This window comes from Rhinatrema bivittatum, chromosome 9 (assembly GCF_901001135.1).
Source record: "Rhinatrema bivittatum chromosome 9, aRhiBiv1.1, whole genome shotgun sequence".
Taxonomy (NCBI): domain Eukaryota; kingdom Metazoa; phylum Chordata; class Amphibia; order Gymnophiona; family Rhinatrematidae; genus Rhinatrema; species Rhinatrema bivittatum.
Window position 1 is genome coordinate 126,565,022 of NC_042623.1, and position 24,927 is coordinate 126,589,948.

The 24,927-nt window shown below is 48.0% G+C and overlaps 1 protein-coding gene across 5 annotated transcripts in view; it reads right to left on the reverse strand.

The window, feature by feature from the left end:
* Positions 1–24,927, reverse strand: part of XPOT (exportin for tRNA) — a 296,178-nt gene that overhangs the window by 116,755 nt on the left and 154,496 nt on the right. For all 5 annotated transcript variants that reach the window (XM_029615696.1, XM_029615695.1, XM_029615692.1 and 2 more), the window contains 5 exons: positions 22,832–22,956; positions 11,306–11,450; positions 10,996–11,115; positions 10,464–10,558; positions 8,446–8,515 (listed from right to left, as the gene is read on the reverse strand). In XM_029615696.1, the coding sequence (XP_029471556.1) occupies positions 8,446–8,515; positions 10,464–10,558; positions 10,996–11,115; positions 11,306–11,450; positions 22,832–22,956 (555 nt within the window). The remainder of the gene's footprint in view (positions 1–8,445; positions 8,516–10,463; positions 10,559–10,995; positions 11,116–11,305; positions 11,451–22,831; positions 22,957–24,927) is intronic.

Genomic DNA, 24,927 nt, shown 5'->3' on the forward strand with positions numbered 1-24,927 from the left:
TATATGCTTTTCTGACATATTGCATAGGGTACCTACGTTGTAAGAACTTCTGAATTATAATCTGTGATTGCATGATGAAATCCGATTTTCGAGTACACAATCTTCTTACCCTAAGAAACTGTCCAATAGGTAGATTTTTCCTCAAATGAAATGGATGGAAACTGGAGAAGTGCAAATAAGTATTTTTTGCGCAAGGTTTGACATACATATTGGAATTGAGATGAGAATCTTCTTTGTAAATCAAAATATCTAAGAATTCAATTTTCTGAAAATCATAATGTAATGTAAATTGTAGATGTCTGTCTAACAAATTTAGCCATCGTAAAAAATTATTTAGAGCTGGTACATCTGAGTTCCAGAGGAAAAAAATGTCGTCAATGTAACGGTGCCAGTGGGTGACATTAACAAATTCTGGTGCTGGATACAGAAATTTATTTTCGAATGCTGCAACGTATAAATTTGCTATGCTGGGGGCCATAGTGGCCCCCATCGCTGTACCTAGAATCTGCTTGTAAAATTTTTCTTGGAAGATAAAATAATTTTCAGTCAGAGCTAACTTAGCCAGTTGAAAAATGAATTCTGTAGGAACACGATGTGGTCTTGGTCTTTGTTCTAAAGTATCAAGGATGATCTGTAAAGCTGCTGATTGTGGAATATTAGTGTAAAGTGCTTGGATATCTAACGTGACCAAAATTGAGTTTATTTATTTATTTAGGGTTTTTATATACCGACATTCTCAATAAAAATATCAAATCAGGTCGCTTTCCATAGAACAAAACTGTCGCTGGTAAGGCGTTACATTAAACATTAAACAGAGTTTTGAACACAAGAACGTACATCATTAAATATTAAATATTAGACAACAATAATTCGTCAAATAACATGAATAAATGATAAGATTAACTACAAATAATAATTGGTAGATAAGGTAGAAATGTACTGGTTGGGGTATACATGTGACAGTGAGCACTGTTGAAAGGGCATAAACATGGGAAGAGCATGAGCTAGTGAGCTGATGCATCAAGCTAATTGGTAGGTAAGGTTGAAATGTACTGGTTGGGGTATACAGGTGACAGTGAGCACTGTTGCAAGGGCATAAACATGGGAAGAGCATAAGTTAGTGAGCTAATGCATCAAGAAAGGGTCTTTCATAACAAGAGGACTGTCCATATAAGTCGTGTTCGGGTCCTGAGGGTATATGGGCGGTCGTGGTCTTTATATTGAGCTATTTTGCTCAATTTGCTCAATTTGCTAGTTTGTGGCACCTTGGATAGACTGTATAATTTTTAACATATATTTGGTGTCTTTTAAATATGATGGAGCGCAAGGAATGAATGGTTGTAAAAAGACATCCACAAAAATGGATAAAGGTTCTAGAATAGAACCTACAGTACTGACGATGGGGCGACCTGGCGGATCAACATTACTTTTGTGAACTTTTGGTACCATATATATATGGTTGGAATGATAGGTGTGTCATTAATCAAAAATCTGCGTTCACGTGAAGTAAGAACGCCATATTCTAACGCCATATTCTCTTCCTTAGTCAAATTATATTTTGGGTATATTGATTGTTGTTCAATGGAAGCTAGATAGGAAAATTAGGACTTACCTGATAATTTTCATTCCTGTAGTACCGAGGATCAGTCCAGACTGCTGGGTTATGCCTCCCGTCCAGCAGATGGAGTCAGAGAGAAACTGAAAAGGCACCACTGATATACCCTGGTGCGCCCCCTGCGATCCTCCAGTATAATCCATAACAAAGCATTATGAAATTAGAAAACAATGGCAAATTCTGTGACTAGCTCAATATAAAGATGAAATGTACATGAATATGTGGAAAAAACGAGGAAACCATGAAAACAACCAAGTGCCCATACAAAACGGAACCCGAAAAACACGAAAAACAACTGTTGCGGGACTGTACACTCTTCACTGATTTTGGGCGGGCGTCTGGACTGATCCTCGGTACTACAGGAATGAAAATTATCAGGTAAGTCCTAATTTTCCTTTCCCTGTACGTACCAGGATCAGTCCAGACTGCTGGGAAGTACCCAAGCTGCCCTAAACGGGGTGGGACCCTGCCAGTCCCGCACGAAGCACACCACTGCCGAATGAGTTCACCGTCGGAGCGCGCACGTCCAAACGGTAATGTCTCGCAAAGGTGTGCAACGTCTTCCAAGTAGCCGCTCGGCAAATTTCCTGCGAGGAAATAAACCCACTCTCTGCCCACGACGCCGCCTGGGAGCGCAGAGAATGAGCCTTAAGACCCTCCGGAACGGCGCGACCCTGGGAAACGTAAGTAGACACAATCGCCTCTTTCAACCAGCGTGCGATCGTAGCTTTTGAAGCTTTATTTCCCTTCTTTGGACCACCCCACAAGACAAACAGATGATCAGACAACCGAAAGGGGTTGGTAACGTCCAGGTACCGCAAGAGCGTCCTTCGAACATCCAACTTGCGAAGTTCCGGTTGCCGCGACGCCTCAACCCCGTCCACCTCAAAGGCCGGTAGGTCCACCGTCTGGTTGACGTGAAAAGCGGAAACTACCTTAGGCAAAAACGAAGGAACGGTACGTAGAGAAACCCCCGAATTAGAAATACGGAGAAAAGGTTCCCTACAAGACAACGCCTGAAGTTCCGAGATTCGGCGAGCCGAACAAATAGCGACGAGAAAAACAGCTTTGAGAGTGAGATCCTTGAGAGTAGCTCTTCGTAGGGGTTCAAACGGAGAAGTACAAAGGCCCCGAAGAACCCAATTTAAACTCCAAGAAGGACAGATAGGTCGCACCGGGGGACGCAAATGTTTAACTCCTTTTAAAAATCGTGCAACGTCTGGATGCATGGCAATGGAAAATCCGTCAAGTTTACCGCGGTAACAGCCTAAGGCTGCTACCTGCACACGCAGAGAATTATAGGATAAACCCTTCTTCAGACCCTCTTGCAAAAAAGTCAGAATATGAGACACCGTTGCCTTCCGCGCCGGCACTTCCAGACCCTGACACCAGGAGTCAAAAACCTTCCATACCCTGACATAAGCAACCGAGGTAGAGGGCTTACGAGCCTGCAGAAGAGTAGTAATGACCGACTCGGAATATCCCTTCTCTCTCAATTGCCGCCTCTCATAAGCCAAGCCGCTAGACAAAAGCGATCGGCCTGGTCGAAAAATACTGGACCCTGCGGAAGGAGTCGAGGCAGATGACCGAGCCGCAAGGGGCCGTCCACCACTAGATTGATGAGGTCGGCGAACCACGGCCTCCTCGGCCACTCCGGAGCTACGAGAACGACGGGTCCCGTGTGGGATTCTATGCGACGCAATATTTTCCCCACCAACGGCCACGGTGGAAACACATACAGAAGAACGTGCGCGGGCCAGGGAAGAACTAGCGCGTCCACGCCCTCCGACCCGTGTTCCCGTCTGCGACTGAAGAAGCGAGCTGCCTTGGCATTCAAACGAGTTGCCATGAGGTCCAACCGGGGAGTTCCCCACCGGCGACAGATGAGTCTGAGTGCCTCGGGAGATAGTTCCCACTCTCCCGGGTCTAGTCGTTGCCGGCTGAGATAGTCTGCTTGAACGTTGTCGACTCCTGCGATGTGAGACCGCGCAATCCGAGACAGGTGCTGCTCTGCCCACACCATCAATTGGCTGGCTTCGGTTGCTACCGGTAGACTCCGTGTACCGCCTTGCCGATTTATATACGCTACCGTGGTTGCGTTGTCGGACAAAACCCGAACTGCTCTGTCCCGAATCAAAGGCAGAAAGTGCTGTAACGCTAGGCGAACCGCCCTTGTCGCCAAACGATTGATCGACCACTTGGTCTGAGGAGGCGTCCAACGTCCCTGAGCGGACTGAGACTGACAGACTGCTCCCCAGCCCGTCAGACTGGCATCGGTCGTGACAATGATCCATTGAGGTGGCTCCAAATCGGTGCCTTGGAGCAAGTGGACCGGATCCAACCACCATTGTAGACTGGTCCTTGCTGGGGGTAAGAGTGGCAAAGGTATCTGAAACTCTTCCGATCTGGGGTCCCAACGAGACAGAAGCGCCCTCTGTAGCGGCCGCATATGCGCAAATGACCACGGAACCAAATCCAGTGTGGACGCCATATATCCAAGAACCTGTAAGTAATCCCATACCACAGGCAGGGGAAGGGCGAGGAGACGGCGAACGTGCGCCAGACGCTCCATCCTTGCCTGTGGGAGAGAAACCTTTCCCACTTTCGTATCGAACGAGGCGCCCAGAAATTCCAAATTCTGGGAGGGGATCAGATGGCTCTTGGGGTAATTGACAACCCACCCCAAGGAGTGGAGCCGGTGAAGGACTGCCTGAATCGCATCTTCGCAGAGACGTCGCGATTTTGCTCGGATGAGCCAGTCGTCCAAATACGGGTGTACCAACACTCCGTCTCTCCGAAGACTCGCCGCCACCACCACCATTACCTTGGTGAACACCCTCGGAGCTGTCGCCAGACCGAACGGAAGAGCACAAAACTGGAAGTGAGACCCCAGGACCATAAAGCGCAGAAATCTTTGATGGAACTCTTGTATTCCTATGTGCAAGTAAGCCTCCGTGAGATCTAAGGAAGCCAAATACTCGCCTTTGTGTACCGCAGCGATGACCGAGCGCAGGGTCTCCATCCGAAACCGCGTTATGCGCAACGCCCTGTTGACTCGCTTGAGATCCAAAATTGGCCGAAATGTGCCCTCCTTCTTGGGAACGATGAAATAGATGGAATAACGGCCCGTGCGTTGTTCGGCGGGCGGCACTGGCACTATTGCTCCCAGCGCCTGCAACCGCTCCAGGGTCTGAGCAATCCGCTGTTGCTTTACCAGAGAACCGCTGGGAGAGATAAGGAACAAATCGCGCAGGGGCCTTGCAAAATCCAAGGCGTAGCCGTGAGATATAATGTCGAGGACCCATTGGTCTGAGGTAATTGTGGCCCATTCCTCCCGAAAGTAAGAGAGTCGTCCTCCTACCTCCGGGACGGAGGAATGGACCGGCGTCCCTTCATTGAGCCGCCTTAGAGGTGGCGAAGGTATGAGACGCCCCTGCGCGTGCCGGCCTTCTACCACGAAAGGAAGGAGTCCATGACTGGGAACGCGTAGTCGGCTGTCGTGTAGCAAAAGAGGACCCCCTTCCCGATCGAAAACGGCGTTGCCCGCGAAATCGTCCGCGGAAGGTACCCGAAGGGCGAAAAAATCTAGGCTTGTCCTCTGGCAACTTGAACACCTTATTCTCCCCCAAAGATCGAATAAGGTCTTCTAACTCGGTGCCAAATAACAATTTTCCCTGAAAGGGAAAGGAACCGAGTTGGGCCTTGGAGGAAGAGTCTGCTGCCCAGTGACGCAGCCAGAGTAACCTCCGTGCCGACACAGCCGAAGACATAGACCGGGCCGAAGTGCGGAGGAGGTCATAAAAGGCCACCGCGGATTCTATACGGTTTGCTTGCTCTGCTTCATCCGGAGGCAGATCCTGAGATGTCAACATCTGTTGTACCCAGCGAAGGGTAGCCCTTTGTACCATGCAGCTGCAAACGGCTGCCCGTACCCCCAAAGCTGAAACCTCAAAGATGCGCTTAAGCAACGTTTCCAGCTTCCGATCCTGAAGATCCTTAAGGGCCGTACCCCCTGTTACGGGAATGGTGGTATGTTTAGCCATGGCAGTGACCGCCGAATCCACCCTTGGCACCCTAAGGAGCTCCAAGGAATCAGCTGGGAGAGGGTAAAGCTTATCCATAGCGCGGCTGACTAAGAGTTGCCTCCGGATTATCCCATTCCCGGGATACAAGCTGAAACAGTTTATTGTGAAAAGGAAAAGCATGCGCAGGCGTGCGGAGCCCGTCTAATTCAAAATCCCCTGGCTGGGAATTGGAGTCAACCTGGGGTACTGGAATCTTTAGTTCCCGAAGAACATGGGCAAAGGATCCAGTTCTTCCTTATGAAATAACCGGAGTATCTGAGGATCATCCCCCTCAACCGGGTCCGTACCCCCTACATCCATATCAGGATCCGGCGTGGACGGATCCTGTGAAAGGGGGACCGGAGCCACCTGCTGAGGGGGTTTTGGAGGGGGAGCCGAAGGAGCTGGAGCAGCCTGCTGCGGAGGTTTAGGAAGAGCCGGGGCTGCATCCCCCAAGCCAAAGAGACCAGTAGAAATTCTCCCCCGTTTATCTGGGGCAGGAGTACCCTGCTCCCATTCCGTTTCGGCCTCCATATAAGCCTTGTGGAGCAAAAGTACAAATTGTGAGGTAAAAGGATGAGGCCTCTTTAAAGAACCTCCTTTTGCTCCCCCAGGTGGCAAATTAATAGGCCCTGGTAACCCGCGGGGGCTAAGGTCCGGTGGGGACAGGGGGGGAGGTCCTCCCCTTCGTCCGACGAAACCGCGTCGCGATCTGAATCATTTAAAATGGCTGCCGAGTTCTCCAAAATGGCCGCCGCCCCCGGTATCGGCAGCGCGGACTGCCGAGGTTTGGCCGACGCTGCCTTTGCCCCAAGCCGCGGGGAAGAGGAGCTCCCGGCCGCGGCTGACCCCCGCGAGGAACCCTCACCCCCGGGAAGGCACCGGGAGCAAAGGCCCTCGCGGGAGAGCCGACGGCCCGGCTCCCCACATGCCGTACAAACAGTTCCTCGGGGCATGCCTTTTTTTTTTTTTTTTTTAAACCAAAAAACGGCGCGAGTGGGGGCTGGGTGACAAGCCACCCCTTCCGGAGACCACAGTGAAGAACGCAGGCAGTGGACACAATTACCTCGTTTTTTTGGTTTTTTTTTTATCGCTGCCACCGGCAGCTAAGACTACCTCACAGACAATTTGCTTATGGAGCCCGCAGGGGGTGTAGTACACCCGACTAAACTTACTTCTCCGAGGAATTAAACTTCTCAGGAGGCGGATAGGGAGAGTGACCGGCCCACCGATGAATCCTCCCCTCCTCTCACTGGGTAAGGCTGAAAAAACCCCGGGAAAAGGCTGTAGGGCAGTGCCCTGCCTTGCCTGCTAAGGCTCCACTTATTAGTACTAAATTAGGTACAAACCATTAATTGATCTAGTCACAGGATTTCTCCTCTATATTAAATCAAACCTGATAGGGAAACCCCTTCACAAATCAATTTACAGGAGATCAGGACCGCAAGGTTATGCTCTCTCATCTGCTGGAGTCAGAGATATACTGGAGGATCGCAGGGGGCGCACCAGGGTATATCAGTGGTGCCTTTTCAGTTTCTCTCTGACTCCATCTGCTGGACGGGAGGCATAACCCAGCAGTCTGGACTGATCCTGGTACGTACAGGGAACACCTAATACCAGATCCATAAAAGTTTTAATGGCCGAGATATTTGCAATCATGGTTGAGGATGCAATGGCACAAGGTTTTCTTACTTCACGTGAACGCAGATTTTTGATTAATGACACACCTATCATTCCAACCATATATATGGTACCAAAAGTTCACAAAAGTAATGTTGATCCGCCAGGTCGCCCCATCGTCAGTACTGTAGGTTCTATTCTAGACATCTACAATAATTTGGTTGTTTAAGACTGAAGTATGGCTCAACTGATATGGCTTGTTATGAATGTTTTTATCCTGCTATCGAGATAATATCTATTTTATTCCTCAGACACTGAACATTAGCCCTTGACAAAGAACTTGGAGAGTTCGAAACATGGAACCATGTCAGGCATTGTGATGGCTTCAGCGACTGCACTAAGCTAAGTTCACGAATTACACTAAGCAAAAGAAAAAATTCAAAAAAATTCATATTTGATATATGATACTGACCGATGATTAAGCATAAGGCATATCATCTAGCAAACTTGCATTCCAGATGAAGCCTATTATGATAGGTCAAAATTAACCTAAGCGTCTGTTAAATAAGTATTATAGTACTGGTGATGAATTCCTTGATATATGACAGAGTGATATTCTCACCGAGTACACACACAGATACTTATAATATTGGAGTTCATGTGAGTTGAAGTTGTTTTAAAAAGTTATGTCATATCATAAAAAGCCCAGTAATATTTCTCAAGCTTAGTGAGTCAGGCACTTTTAATGCTGAGCTCAATTTGGATATATGACATCTGCTTTCAGATATGAAAATCTGATTTGAAACCCAGTATTATATAGTAAATATTGGTCGATAAAGCCCTTTGGTCATGCCTACTTTACTCTGGTTGGAGTCCTAGTTGTCAACATAACAAATGTCACTGCCTTCACTGTCCTAGTTTTGGTCATCACTCTTCCTTACCCACCCATATTCAATTGTGCTAAGGATATCGCCTGTCAGTCATACTAGCTTGACAGTGCTCCTTTTCCCCAGCTGAGAAGTGTAGTTAAGTCAACCTACGGCCAAAACTAGGAAACTGGCCACGTCTGCCATTTGTTCAGCTATGAAACTTGTGCAACAAAATCAGTGTGACTGTTATGGTTTATTTAACACTGCAAGTACTTACAGGTGGAGAGAGTTCAAGTAGATCGTGAATTCTGTTCAAGATATCTTCAGTATAAGCATTCATTTGTTTACTGGATTCAACATAAAACAAATGTGTTATATACGCCTGATCATTTTACAAAAAAAAAAAAAAATAATAATAATATGAAACCACCATTTGGTGAAAAGCATGACAAAGATCATTATATGAGAAAAGATGGAAAGAACAGTTTTTATATGTTAAGCAACTTTTGGGTGGCCATAATTTTATTGGGAGGCCTCAAACTGTAAAACAAATTATTCTCTTAGATTTAAAGCAATACTTCCCAAACCTGTTCTATAGTAACCTCACTGTGAGTCAGGTTTTTCAGGATTTCCACAATGAATATGCATGAGATAAATCTGCATGCATTGAAGACCCAGTGCATGCTTTACTTCATACATATTAATTGTGGATATCCTGTAAACCTGATTGGCAGTGGGGTCTCCATGAGAAATTTCAGAAGCCTTGGTTTAAGGTATTTCCCTAAGTTTCTACTCTAACAAAAACTTAATCATGTGAAACAGGACAAGAAATCAGCCACCACAGTTTCAAGAGCCCCAAACTCCTTTGATGTATTGAAGATGATGTCATAGCACAGGTCCTACAACGCTAGACAGAAAAAACCCACTAAAGACAATGGCTCTTTCCATGCAACAAATGAAACCTTAAACCTTCTAAATGGTTAGCTGTAGATGCCTGATGAGAAAGGAAATAGCCAACAATGGGGATACAAAAGAGCACCAAACATGGATATGTCAGGCAAGAGAGTAATTTCAGAAGCCTCTCTAAGTATGCAAAATATAACATTTAGTAAGAACATTTTAGTTGAACTTGAGTAATACAGCGCTTCCAAATTTAGAAAAAAATTCAAAGGCTGCATTTAGGGAATTAACAATTGAAAATAATATAACATGCATTTTCAGTTCTTTATTTGCTTTTAAATTACTCACCAGCCTGAACCTGGTCCTCAATGCAGCCAAAACAGAAATCCTTCTCATCTCCACCGACCATTCTACCAGCCATGATCAGACAACCTCTATTCCTCAGACCACTCAAGTTAGAGATTTAGGAGTCACCATTGATAACCATTTGAACCTAAAAAAATCTATCAACAATATTACGAAGGATTGTTTCTTCAAGCTCCAAGTCATGAAAAGACTCAAACCCCTCCTCCATCTCCAGGACTTCAGAACTGTCCTTCAGTCAACAATATTCTCCAAAACTGACTACTGTAACACTCTCCTCTTAGGACTCCTGATCTCTGCCACAAGACCACTACAGATGCTCCAGAACTCAGCAGCCAGGATATTAACCAACACCAACCGGAGAACTCATATCACTCCTATACTTAGAAACCCACACTGGCTACCTATTAAATACAGAATTTTGCACAAAGCACTCACCATTATCCACAAATCCATACACAACCAATTACCTTTAGACCTTCAGTTCCCACTCAAACTATACACATCTGCAAGACCCATCAGAGCGGCACACAAAGGAACCCTTCAAGTTCCCCCAACTAAATCCTCTCGTCTAACCTCCACGAAAGAACGGGCATTCTCCACAGCTGGCCCCATCATCTGGAACAACCTGCCGACGGATCTAAGACTGGAACCCTGCCTGATTACCTTCCGAAAAAAACTCAAGACTTGGCTTTTCATCCAAGCCTTCCCATAAGCCAAACATTACAACAGTTCTTTCATTTAGCCCAATAGACTAAATGACCTACCCAGCCACCATATATTCATAAGTTCTCATGCTCCAGTTTTTCTCTGTCCTTTATTTCCTGGCTACTCTAGCCCCCAAGTTCTTTCTCCCTGTTATTTGTATCTGCGCTTCGGCCTTCCTGTTATATGGTTTTGTTCAGTTAACCCCTAAGTTCGATGTAAACCGGCCTGATATGAAGCTTGTCATGAAGTTCGGTATAGAAAAAAATGTTAAATAAATAAATAAATAAATATAGTATCATGAATGTATTCAAAGTGTGTACATACTTCAGGGACTTTACAAATCTTGAAAAAAGGTAAGTGGCTCTGCTCCGTACTTTTGGGCTAGCATGACGAAGGCCTCTGTGATCCATGAATGCTATCTACAGTTGAAGAAAACCCTTATTAAAGTCTTAAACTACTAGTAAAATGCAAGCAGTAACACTGAGTTTAAGGCAATTAAGATATGCAAAAGATTTAAAATATCTACAAAGAGCTCACATTTTGATAGTTATTTTTCATGTCTAGATTTTCCACATTTAAATTTTAACTGACTTTTTCAGAACATATGAAAAACTAATGCATATGCTTCCTTAAACATTTTCCTATTTATTCATATATTAGTTTTAAACTTGCAGACATGAATGCTCTCCCTTAATCTTTTTCCAGATAGAATTATGCAAATCTATTTTTTCTATATAAAAAAAATACAGTTGAAAAACTTCAATTTCTTCTGAATGAATCTGTATTTTTCCAAAAACAGAAAAAAACTGCATGTATAAAATGGGTATCAACTTAAAAGAAAACAATTTAAACTTACTAGAACAATGGGAATGTACTGAGGTTCAACAGTGAAGAATTTCTCATATCTAACCACTGTTTCAAAAAATTCCAATGTCACAGACGTATGTTGGTATGCACTGACACCAGAAGTCACCAACTGCAAAGAACACATTAGAATAATTTAGGTCTTGTGCTTTTAACAGTAAAATAGAGTCAGACTTTAAATTTAAAGGCAACAATAATTAGAAAGTTGCAACCTTGATGATTGGCAGTACTGCTCAGAAGTTTCAAATTTGTTTAAATTAAACGCCTTTCTTAAAGAAAAACTTAGCTTGTGTTGTACTTACAGTTCGCATCATATCCTGCAAAACACTAGCTTTTGCAATGTCACCACAGAAATGTGCTCCATGGGATGCTGGAAGAGCCTCACCCAGCATGTATAACAGTCTTAGTGCTACTTCTACTTCCATGAACCGTGCAGCTTGCCAATTCCTAAGGAAACCAGCACAATACCGAATATACTATCACAGTGCACACACTTACATAAGAGATGTCATAAAAGTTGCATCTGTTATCAATGTTGAGGTGGTATTCTTGGTATCTCAACTAATTCTAGAATAACTTGAATGCAGACATTATAAAAATGATTAAGGATCTGCAACAACTTTTATGAATCTATGGGGTAGATTTTAAAAAAGTGCACCTTCGCGTACTTTTGTTGGCGCACCAGGTGCAAACAAAAGTACGCTGGATTTTAGTAGATATGTGCGTAGCCGCACGTATCTGCTAAAATCCCTCCGTATCTGCTATCCCTCCGTATCTGCTAAATTCCCTCCGAGGCCGCTCCGAAATCGGAGCGGCCTCGGAGGGAACTCGCTTTCGCCCTCCCCTCACCTTCCCCTCCCTTCCTCTATCTAACCCACCCCCCCGGCCCTATCTAAAACCCCCCCTACCTTTGTCGGGGGATTTACGCCTCCCGGAGGGAGAAGTAAATCCCCACGCGCCAGCGGGCCGCTAGCGCGCCAAGACGCGACCTGGGGGCGGTTCCGGAGGGCGCGGCCACGCCCCCGGACCGCCCCAGGCAGAAACGCCGCATCCCGCCCCCAAAACACCGTGCCGATCGGCCCCGCCCCTGACACGCCCCCCTCGAAAAACCCTGGGACTTACGCGAGATTTACGCGAGCAGGGCTTTTAAAATCCGCCCCCATGTATATGGTCATTGGCAGGTTTTTTATGAGCACTGATCTCATGACTGCAAGCCTAACAATTTAACTTTTTCTTAGCAAAGAGAATGAAAAGTAGTCATGAAAGGGAAATCAGCTTGATGCACAAAAGACCAGATTTTGTTTAGACTCATTGAAAACAGGAGAAACCACCAACATTGTAGAGATTACTTACCTGATAATCTTGTTTTCCTTAGTGTATGCAGATGGACTCAAAACAAGTGGGTATAGTGTGTTCGTGCTAGCAGTTGGAGACGGATCTGACGTCAGCACGGGTACATATACCCCCGCAGGAAGTGCAGCAATTCAGTAATCTTCCTTGCAAAAGCTTTATGGATATATGTGTAACTGACCGATCGATTAAATGAACAGGATTAACCTGACCGATTGTTAGTAGCTGGAGACCGCCAGTGTTCTCAACCTGAAGGTGTCGGCACCCGGCAGGGTGGAAGCCCTATATAAGGAAACATGGCTTACCGTGAGTCGGTGAATCCCCATGTCTACCAGCAGCCGAGTCCATCTGCATAGACTAAGGAAAACGAGATTATCAGGTAAGTAATCTCTATATTTCCTAGCGTGTAGCAGATGGACTCAAAACAAGTGGGATTATTATTATTTATTTTTAATTTTTATATACCGGAATTCCTGTATGCAATACAAATCATTCCGGTTTACAAGTAACGAAAAGGTTGCCCTGGTCTGGGAGGTTAGACCGGGGTTTTGTACATAGAACATTAAACATTGAACAATAACAATCAACCATTAAACATTATTACAAGGAACATTGAAGGTAAAAATAACATTTAGCAAATGGCAATTAACATTATTAGTGTTTTGGAATAGAATGTGTGTGTACAACTTTTTACAAGGAACTTTAGTAGTGAAGATAATCTGCAAATGTACTGTTATATAGTATGTAAATAATGACTGTTGAATAAACTTAACTGTTGAATAAACTTAACGAATAAGAATAATGTACAAAAGCTACTCCCGGACTGGGTGGGAGGCTGCCCGAGGTCCGTTTAGGATTGCCCTTGCAAACGCTGTGTCCTCCCTGGTCTGGACGTCCAGACGGTAGAATCTGGAGAAGGTATGGAGGGAGGACCACGTCGCTGCTTTACATATCTCTGCAGGCAACAGCATCCTAGTTTCCACCCAGGAGGCCGCTTGCGCTCTGGTAGAGTGAGCCTTGACCCGTAGAGGTGGTGGTTTTCCTGCCTCTACGTAGGCCGCCTTGATAACTTCTTTAATCCAGCGGGCGATGGTTGCCTGTGAAGCCGCTTCCCCTTGCTTCTTCCCGTGGTGAAGGACGAACAGGTGGTCCGTCTTTCGTACTGCTTCTGACATTTCCAGGTATCTGGACAGCAGCCTGCCAATGTTGAGATGGCGTAGTATTCGACCTTCTTCAGACTTCTTCAAACCTTCCATGGTAGGCAAGGATATGGTTTGGTTGAGGTGGAAGTGTGAGACTACATTGGGTAAGAAGGAAGGAACCGTGCAAAGATGGATAGCCTCTGGAGTGATTCTGAGAAACGGGTCATGGCAGGACAGCGCTTGTAGCTCTGAGATGCGGTGTGCTGAGCATACGGCCAGCAGGAACACCATCTTCAAGGTTAACAAACGGAGGGACAAGCCTCGAAGGGGTCTGAAGGCGGGTCCCGCTAAAAATTCCAACACTAGGTTGAGGTTCCATAGGGGCACTGGCCACTTCAGTGGCGGGCGAGTGTTTGACTCCTTTCAGGAAACGTGAAACGTCTGGGTGTGTGGCAATGCTGTTGCAGTCACTCCGGGGACCGTAGCAGGATAGCGCTGCCACCTGAACCTTGATTGAATTGAGGGACAGACCCTTCTGAAGTCCATCTTGCAGGAAACCCAAAACGATAGGGATTTTAGCGGCATGTGGATTGGTGCTGTGAGTGTCGCACCAGGCTTCAAATACTCTCCAGATCCTTATATATGTTAGTGATGTGGAGAACTTGCGTGCTCGAAGGAGTGTATCTATTACCGGCCCCGAGTATCCTCTTTTCTTCAGTCTAGCCCTCTCAATGGCCAGACCGTAAGAGAAAATTGAGCTGGATCCTTGTGGAGGATGGGACCTTGCCGCAGCAGGTCCCTGTGTGGAGACAGGGGTAGTGGATTCCCTGCCAGTAGTCTTCTCATGTCTGCGTACCAGGGTCTTCTTGGCCAGTCCGAGGCCACTAGAAGAACTGGGCCTCTGTGCCGCTGAATCTTGTGTATAATGGCACCCAGCAGGGGCCATGGAGGAAAGGCATATAGCAGGATCCCCTGAGGCCATGGCTGTACCAGGGCATCGATCCCCTGGGATAGAGGATCCCGCCTGCGGCTGAAATATCTGGGTACTTGAGCATTGGACCCGTCCGCTAGTAGGTCCATGCCCGGCGTCCCCCACTGATCCACAATTATCTGGAAAGCTGTGGGCAACAGCTGCCATTCCCCCGGGTTTAGGCTTTCTCTGCTGAGGAAGTCTGCCGTGGTGTTGTCCTTCCCGGCGATGTGGACGGCAGAGATGTCCTGGAGATTTGCTTCCGCCCAAGTCATCAGGGGGGCTATTTCTAGGGATACCTGTCGGCTTCTGGTTCCACCCTGTCGGTTGATGTATGCCACTGTGGTGGCGTTGTCCGACATCACTCTGACCGCTCTGTTTCGAAGTCTGTGGGCAAACCGCAGGCATGCTAGCCTCACTGCCCGTGCCTCTAGTTGGTTGATGTTCCACCCCGACTCTTCTCTGTTCCACCGCCCTTGGGCGGTGAGTTCTTCGCAGTGTGCTCCCCATCCGTTCAGGCTGGCATCTGTAGTGAGCAGGGTCCAGGTTGGGGAGGACATTCGTGACCCCCGGCTCATGTGGCCGGGCTGTAACCACCACTGTAGCTGATTCCGCACTCTGGCTGGTAGAGGTAGGTGTACGGTGTAGTTCTGTGATCGTGGGCTCCACCGAGATAGGAGGGCGCGTTGTAATGGTCTCATATGAACCCACGCCCATGGTATCACTTCCAGAATAGATGCCATGAGGCCGAGGACCTGTAGATAATCCCAAGCTGTGGGCCGGGTGGCGCTCAGCAGGGCCAGCAGACGATTCCGGAGCTTTGATCTCCTCCTGGAGGTCAGACTGACCTCGTCTTCCTGGGTGTCAAAACGGACCCCTAGGTATTCCAGCGACTGAGAAGGCTGAAGGGAACTCTTGTTCAAGTTTACTACCCATCCTAGGCTTTCCAGAAGAGATATAACTCTGTTGGTTGCCCGGTGGCTCTCCTCCGGTGACTTTGCCCTGATCAGCCAATCGTCCAGGTAGGGATGGACGAGGATTCCTTCCTTCCTGAGTGACGCCGCCACTACTACTATGACCTTGGTAAAGGTCCGCGGCGCGGTGGCTAACCCGAAGGGTAAAGCTCGGAACTGGAAGTGCTGATTCAGGACTTTGAAGCGTAAATAGCGCTGGTGATCCCGATGGATTGGGATATGCAAGTAGGCTTCCGACAGATCTAGGGATGTGAGAAACTCCCCTGGCTGTACTGCATTCTTGACAGACCGCAGAGTTTCCATGCGAAAGCTGGGGACCCGTAGGTGTCGGTTGACTGACTTGAGGTCCAGGACTGGCCTGAAAGTGCCCTCCTTCTTGGGTACTATGAAATAAATGGAATAATGCCCAGAATTTTTCTCCCATGCAGGCATTGGGATAATGGCCTTTAGGGACAGGAGCCTCCGCAAGGTAACCTCTAGTGCCGTCCTCTTGAGGGGTGAACAAGGAGATTCCACAAACTTGTCCGGCGGGAGCCGAAGAAAGTCCAGGTAATATCCTTCTCGGATGATGGCTAGGACCCACTGGTCCGAGGTAATTTCGACCCACCTGCGGTAGAAGAGGGTTAGCCTGCCCCCTATGGTTGCTAGCCCCGGATGGGTCGGCTGATTGTCATTGTGGGGTGCGGCCGGGACCAGAACCCGAGCCGGTTCTCCTCTTGTTGTGCTTAGTCCGAAAGGGCTGGTTCCTGGCCTGAGAACGAGGTGCTTGATAGAGAGCCCTGTAAGGGTTGAAGCGCTGATAGTTTCTACCTCTGGATGGCCTAGGAAAAGGGCGCTGGCTCCTCCTTGACCTGTCTTCTGGTAGACGGGGGTAATGGAGAGGCGCCCCATTTATTAGCCAGTTTCTCGAGGTCGCTGCCGAACAGGAGGGATCCCTTAAAGGGCATTCTTGTGAGACGTGTCTTGGAGGAGGAGTCGGCCGACCAATTACGTAGCCAGAGCTGTCTCCTGGCTGCCACTAAGGATGACACTCCCTTGGCTGTCGTACGGACTAGGTCTGAGGCTGCGTCAGTGAGGAACGAGAGAGCTGATTCCATCTCTTCTCCCGGGGTGTTGTTCCTAGCCTGTGATAAACAGGAACGCATCACCACGGTGCAGCAAGTCGTAATTCGTAGGGACATGGCTGCCAACTCAAAGGCTTGTTTCAGAATGGCGTCCATGCGCCGGTCATGTGCATCCTTGAGGGCCGCCACCCCCCCCCCCCCTCTCCAAAGGAATGGTGGTGCGCTTCACAATTGCGCTAACTATGGCGTCTACCTTGGGGCACGCCAGCAGCTCCTTAGTTGCCGGATCTAAGGGGTACATGCCAGACAAGGCCCAACCCCCTTTGAATGAGGCCTCCGGCGCATTCCATTCCAGATCGATTAGCTGCTGTGCTGCTTGTAGGAGGGTAAAATGGTGAGCCGTTTGGCGCAGGCCCTCTAACAGGGGGTTCATTCTAGGTTCCCCTGGGGTGTCATGGCCCGGGATAGCCAGTCCTGACAGGCATTGGGAGACCAGGCCTGGTAGATCCTCTTTCAGAAAGAAGCGTCTCATAGTCCGATATGGTTCTATCCCCGAGGGAAGTTCTCCCTCCTCGGGGGGCTCGTCGTCTTCCTCCGAGCAATCTGAATCCCCATAAATGGGGCTTCCGGGTGGCAAGTGGCCGAGCCTAGGTCTTGAGGGTCCAGGGGCCGGGTCATCCGGTACGTATGGACCCGTTCGGGGATCAGCCTGCATTCTGACAAAGGCATGAATCCCCTTGAATAATTCCACCCAGGAGAGCGAAGCAGGATCTGGCCTTAGGGGCACCAGGTCTCTCGGGTTCCCTGGCTGCTCACCGCAGCCTGCTAGGTCCGGGGTGTTCCCTGAGGAACTGGCAAGTGCGCTGGGCTGGGACCGGCCCTGGCCTGGAATTCCCAGGGCCTCCTCACATTGGGCACATAGGGAGTCTGCTTCCTCGCTCTGTGTGGCTCTGAGGTTGCATGCTGAGCAGAGGCTTAGAGCTCTTATGCCTGATTCTGGAGGTGCCAGCTCTGCGGACGCATGGGCTCTCTTACGCTCCATCTCGTCTGTTATCTTCTCCCAGCTGGAGGCTGCGCTTTGTAATATGTGCAAAAGATGCGCGCTGATCCACGGGCGCCTAACAGTGTGCGCCTACCACCGTGCGCGTAGCAACGGGCGCCTATGAATGTGCGCCTACCAATGTGCGCCTACCAACGTGCGCATAGCAACATGCACCTGTGCATAGCAACGTGCGCCCTGCAACGTACGCCTATCTTAGCAATGTGCGCTTTTCAACATGAATCCAGGTGACTTCAATGTATGCCTCTATCGAATATGCGCCCAAGAATTTCGGGCGCCTAACATATACGCCCTTCGCCTGTGCGCTCAGTCTGGCCTGAGCGCTAGAGCACGGCGATGAACCAGGGCAGAAGGCGAGCAGGCAGGCAAGATGGCGACCTCCTTGGCGGGTTGCCCCGTAGGCAGACTCCGCTGATCCTCGCTTCCTCGGAGTCCAACAAGTAAAGATGTACGCCTTACCTTGTCTTCGGCGCTTCCCAGCTGCGACCCAGGCGGTCTCTGCTGCGGGGGGGAGAGGGTGAATACCGTCACTGCCGTGCTCGAGGAAGTGCACCCGCTGCCTCTAGGCCGCGCCCGAACTCGTCTCGCTCGGGGGCCAAGTCCTCGCCGGGACCAAGGCTGCCTCTAAGCCGCACCCGAGCCCTTCTCACTCGGGGGCTAGGTCCCTGCTGCGAATCGGCCACCGGACCGAGGCTCTTACCTCCGAGGGACCACGGAAATCGCCCCGGGAAACTCAACTGGAGGAGGGACCGAATGGTATCACCACAGGAGTGCAGGGCTCGTCTTCAGGTAGGTTTCTTCTATGAATTTAGTCGTTAGAATTTGGAAAGAACGCTCAGTGAGCGTGAGGTAGCTCCAAACTGCTTTGGAGACGGAAATTACTGAATTGTTGCACTTCCTGCGGGGGTATATGTACCCGTGCTGACGTCAGATCCGTCTCCAACTGCTAGCACGAGCACACTATACCCATTTGTACTGAGTCCATCTGCTACACGCTAGGAAATGGAGAAATTATTTACCTAAAAATTTCATTTTCCTTAGTGTAGACAGATGGACTCAGGACCAATGGGTATACTGTACTCCTGATAGCAGTTGGAAACGAATCAGATTTCAATCTGACGTCAGCCCTAGTACATATACCCCTGCAGGAAGTGCAGCTCTTCAGTATTCTCTTCGAAAAGCAATTGTGGATATATGCATGACTGAATAATTTGAATAACTTGGCAAACTTGATTAACTTTATAACTTGGTTAACTTGATTAATTTGAACTGGTTGAATTGGTTATAGCTGGAGACCGCCAGTGCCCTCAACCGAAAAAAGTCAATACCCGGTAGGATGGGTGTCCTAGTTGGAGGAAAGCATGGTTTATCCGTGAATCACTCGCTCTTGGGGATGTCACTCGAGAATTCCATGAATAACGGCAGCCGTGGGTGGGATGCCGAGTCCATCTGCCTATACTAAGGAAAACGAAATTATCAAGTAATTTCTCCATTTCCTAGCGTGTAGCAGATGGACTCAGGACCATGGGATGGAACTGGGTGGGAGGCTGCCTGTGGCCCACTTAGTACTGCCCTTGCAAATGCTGTGTCCTCTCGAGCCTGAACATCCAGGCGGTAAAACCTAGAGAAGGTGTGGATGGAGGACTATGTCGCCGCCCGACAGATCTCGGCAGGTGACAGCATCTTGGTTTCTGCCCAGGACACTGCTGGGCTCTAGTGGAATGGGCCTTGACTTGTAAAGGCGGTGGCTTGCCTGCTTCTACGTAGGACACCTTGATGACTTCTTTGATCCAGCGGGCTATGGTTGCTTGCGAGGCTGCTTCCCCTTGCTTCTTCCTGCTGTGAAGGACGAATAGATGATCCATCTTTCGTACGGATTCCGACCTTTCCAGGTATCGGACTAGGAGTCTGCAGACGTTGAGGTGGCATAGACTGCAAGACTCTTCTGAATTCTTATGCTCATCTGCCGATGGTAGCGAGATGGTTTGGTTGAGATGGAAGTGAGAAACCACTTTGGAGGAAGGACGGGACCGTACGTAACTGGATGGTTCCCGGGGTGAGTCTGAGGAACGGCTCCCGGCAGGACAGTGCTTATAGCTCGGAGATACAACGGGCCGATCAGACTGCCACCAAGAAGGCTGTCTTCAATGTTAATAATTGGAGAGAGAGGACGCGAAGAGGTCTGAAGGAGGCTCCTGCTAAGAAATCTAGGACCAGGTTGAGGTTCCAAAGAGGCACCGGCCACTTCAGGGGTGGTCGGATCTGCTTGACTCCTTTCAAAAAGCGGGAGACATCCGGGTGAGAGGCTAGGCTGTCACTCTCACTCTTCGTTCCGTAGCATGACAATGTGGCCACCTGTACCTTGATGGAGTTGAGACAATCCCTTCTGAGGTCCGTTCTGCAGGTATTCCAAAATCGCAGGAATTTTGACTGAGTGTGGAACGATGTCGCGGTCCTCACACCAGGCTTCGAATACTCTCCAAATCCTTATGTATGTTAGGGATGTGGAGAACTTGCGTCTCGGAGCAGGGTGTCAATTACTGCCCCCGAGTATCCGCTCTTCCTCAGGTGAGCCCTCTCAATGGCCAGGCCGTAAGAGAGAATCGAGCTGGATCCTCGTGGAGGATCGGTCCCTGTTGGAGCAGGTCTCTGTGTGGAGGTAGCGGGAAGGGGCTCCCTGTCAGCAGTCTTCGCATGTCTGCGTACCATGGTCTTCTTGGCCAGTCCGGGGCCACTAGACGTACTGGTCCCCTGTGGTGTTCTATCTTGTGGATGATTGCGCCCAATAGGGGCCACGGTGGGAAGGCATATAATAAAGTTTCCTTTGGCCAGGTCTGTACCAGGGCATCGATTCCCTGGGACTGAGGTTCCCGCCTGCGGCTGAAGAAGCTGGGCACTTGGGCATTGGACCGGTTTTCCAGGAGGTCCATGGATGGTGTTCCCCAAAGGTTTACTATCAATTGGAATGCCGTGGTCAACAGCCTCCATTATCCTGGGTCTAGACTTCTCTGCTGAGGTAATCCGCAGCGACGTTGTCTTTCCCCACGATGTGGACGGCCGAGATCTCTTGAAGGTTAGCTTCTGCCCATGACATTACGGGGTCTATTTCCAGAGACACCTGTTGGCTTCTGGTTCCTACCTGACGGTTGATGTAGGCCACTGTTGTGGCGTTGTCCAACATTACTCTGACGATTTGTTTCAGAGTCTGTGACCGAACCGTAGGCAGGCTAGTCTGACTGCCTGGGCTTCTAGGCGATTGATGCTCCATCCCAACTCTTCTTTGTTCCATTGCCCCTGGGCGGTTAGCTCCTGGGAAGTGTGCTCCCCATCCTCATAGGCTGGCGTCCGTGGTGAGCAGGATCCAGGTTGGTGAGGATAGTCTCACTCCCTGGCTCAGATGTTCTTCTTGTAGCCACCATCGTAGTTGGGTCCAAACTTTGTCCGGGAGCTGAAGACGTACTGTGTAGTTCTGGGACAGCGGATTCCATCGTGATAGTAGTGAGTGCTGTAGGGGTCCCATTCCAGGTCAATTAGTTGTTGGACGACTTGTAATAGTGGGAAATGACGGGAGGTCTGACTGAATCCCTCTAGTAGGGGATTCGTCTTAGGTTCTCTCGAGGCACTTGTGCCCAGGATAGCGAGCTCTTTCAAGCTGTATGTGATCAAGTCTGGAAGCTCGTCCTTAGTGAAGAAGCGCCTCATGGTTCAGTGGGACTCTGTCCCTGGAGGGAGTTCCCCTTCCTCCAGGGGTTCTGATTCCTCATCTGAGTTGTCCGTGTCCCCGAAGGTGGGGCTTCTGGGCGGTGGAATCACTTCCCTGGGCATAGAGGGTCCCGGGATGATGAGGTCCTCTGGCGGAGGTTGTGGCCATATTATTAGCGGCCCCGGTTGCAAGTGGATGAAGTTATGCAGGCCTATGAAGAATTCCACCCAGGAGATAGATGCTGGGTCTAAATTAAGAGGCGCTGTGTCCCTGGGGAGCCCCATTTGAGGGAGGGTCCCACGGCGAGACACTAAGTCCGGCGTACTGTTCGAGAAGCTGGAACCCGGTACCGGCTGGGGATGGCCATGGGCTGGATCCCCCAGGGCCTCCTCGCACTGTATACACAGGGCCGTGGCCTCCTCATGCTGTGCAGCTCTAATGTGGCATGCTGGGGAAAGGCCCTGAGCCTTGAGCTTCTTTTCCGGTGGTGCCATGACTTGTGGGCATAAAATACAGAGCCCGGGTGGCTTAGTTATGCGCTCCGGTGCATCGAGGTTGTGCGTATAGGATTGGTACGTGCTCAGGGAGATGTACGCGCTGTTGTGTGCACAGATCGAAGTTATACGCCTGGCACAGTAAGCGTGTGGCTATGCGCATCGCTTGTGCGCACGGTACTTGGGCGTGCGACGTTGTGCGCATGGCTCGTCTCTGTGCGCACGGATCGGGGCGGCGGACAGGGCAGTGAACAGATCAAAATGGTGACAGCGACCACGCGGGCAATATGGCGACCACCTCGGAGGGTATCCATGTGGGAGGACCCTCGGATCTGACCGGGGTCTAGCCCTGCTAGGGCAGAACAACCCAGTGGTACTGGTCCCGGCTGGCGACCTGTGTGACTCCTTGAGCTTCGGAGACTGGAGACTTTTAAATAGATTTCTACCTTACCTTGTCTCGGTGGTTCCCGGTCTCGTTCAAGGCAGTCTCCGGCTGCGGGGGGAGAGGGAAAATACCTTCACCACTGCGCTCGAAGTTGCACCCGCTGCTTCTCAGCCTCACCCTATGTTGGGGGCTAGGTCCCCGCCAAGGGTCGGCCGCCGGACTGAGGCTTACCTCAGAGGGATCGCGGAAATCACCTCGGGAATTCTCAACTGGGGGAGGGACACAATGGGTGTCACTGCAGGAGAGTGGGGCTTGTCTGTAGAGGTAAGATTTCTTCTTGTTTTGGTTCTCTTTGCTAAATTACTCTAACGCTGTGCTAGCATGCATAGAGTCCCGAACTGCTATGGAGACGGAAAATACTGAAGAGCTGCACTTCCTGCAGGGGTATATGTACTAGAGCTGACGTTAATTTGAAATCTGATCCATCTCCAACTGCTATCAGGAGTACACTATACCCATTGGTCCTGAGTCCATCTGCTACACACTAGGAAATTGCACATTTTTCACCAATTTTCAACATCAGCTTTATCAAAATTTATACAAATACAATAGGATTGCTTCCACATTACACAGGGAATATATAGGAAACTACCTTTTCTCATAACAAAACATGTCTTGAAACTTACTGCAATGTAGTGTTAAAAACTCTGCGAACAGAAGCCAATAGAAGCTCTGGTGAAACTTGAGCAAGTCTGTCCAACAATAATTTCAGCTGTTTCCTGTACTCTACAAACATCGCTTCATCTTCACCCTACAACACAGTAATAGTTCGTTACCCTTGTTTACAAAATACATTTTTCTACCACCCAAAGACCAATTCAAAATTGTGCTGCCAGACTTTTAACTAACACCTCACATAGGGAACACATAGCACCAATACTTAAGCAACTTCATTGGTTATCCATTCGTTACTGAATTCAATACAAAATGCTAATGCTCATTCACTCCTTACTACACAGTACTACTTCCATATGATTATTTTCCACTCTTTGAATTTATCAACCTCCCCGTCACTTACGTTCTTCAGACAAAAATTACCTCCAAGTACCCACTGTAAAAACTGATAGGTTAAACCTAGCTCACAACCGTGCTTTTTCAGTTGCAGGTCCCAATTTATGGAACTCTTCCCAACTACATTCGTCAGCTCACCACAAAACATGACTTCAAAAAAAATTAAAACTTACCTGTTTTCACAAGGTTTCCCAGATTTGCAATCCTGAAGTAATAACTCAACCTCTTTCACTACCCCATCTTAATTCTTTGTAATTTGTAATTATTTTTCTTAATGTATGCTTTTTGATTTATTATGTATGCTTTTATTTATTGTAAACCACTTAGTTCCCCTTTGTGTGTATATGCAGTATATAAAAATCTTTTAAATAAATAAAAATACTATGAACAGTTTCACAACCTGTGTGATTTTAAACAAGTTAACAGACCAAGATATGAAATGCAAGCCCCAAAAAATAATGGGCCCTATGCAATAAACATTACTTTGGGACCTTCATATTCCACTGCCTCAGGTACAAACATAGGGTCTCATTTACTAAGCATTTTCCCTATAGACACAGAATAGGAGAAGCACCTACACTACCTGAAGGTAATCCACTTTGAAGTGTCTGACCAGTCACTAAAGGCAGCATATAAATCAAACACTAAATTTAAAAATCCTTTTGGCGACATTTATAACCACTTTCTCTTTCCCAGATATTTCCAATGGCATCATTATTTAGATTCTGTTCTGTTTGGTAAAAGCTTCTCAAGGATCACTTCTGAATGTTGGCTATATAAATAGCATGGATTCAGATTGGGACAGTGCAAAACTGCTTCAAAATGGTAAAAAAAAAAAAATTTTGAAGAGGGCTTGAGTATTTATATAGTATTTTGTTTTAAAAAGGAAAAAACAGGGGAAAGTTAAAAGCAGGGAGCGGAAGTAGTGAGGATGGCTGAACAAATAGAAACATGGTCAGAACAGGGCCACATAAAAAACACAAGAAGAGAAAACAAAAATAGAAGGAAGAAAACATGAAATAATTATTATGTATTACAAAAAAACTAAACTTGATTCTATGAATTTAAAGCTAAAGAATCAAACTGGTGGTTTGGCGAAATCTCCTCTACCTTGTATCATGACTCCTCCTTTTCCCCAGGATTTTTTTTTGAGTCTCCACAACCCATATGGTGGTGTTATAGTACTGCAGTAATAGACATTTATATGAGCAAGTGAAATTTCTGTATAACCTGATATACTTAAATAAATGCAGAATCGGAATACAAAGTTATTTGGATCTCATGAAACTGCTGCCTCGATGCATATCTCTCAACAAAACAAATGAATCTATTGATGTTCTTACAAATATAAAGCAAAATTGCTTACCTTGTAATAGGTGTTACCCAGGACAGCAGGATGTAGTCCTCACATATGGGTGACATCAGTAATGGAGCCCTATAAGGAAAAACTTCTATCAAAGTTTCTATGAAACTTTTGACTGGCACCAGAGTGCCTACTGAGCATGCCCAGCATGCCATGATATTCCCTGCCACAGGGGTCTCCCTTTAGTCTGTTTTGTAGCAATTAGCGTTAGCCAAAAAATAAAATAATAAAACGTATCTGACCCAACTCCGCGGGGTGGCAGGTGGGTTTCGTGAGGACTACATCCTGCTGTCCTGGGATAACACCTATTACAAGGTAAGCAATTTTGCTTTATCCCAGGACAAGCAG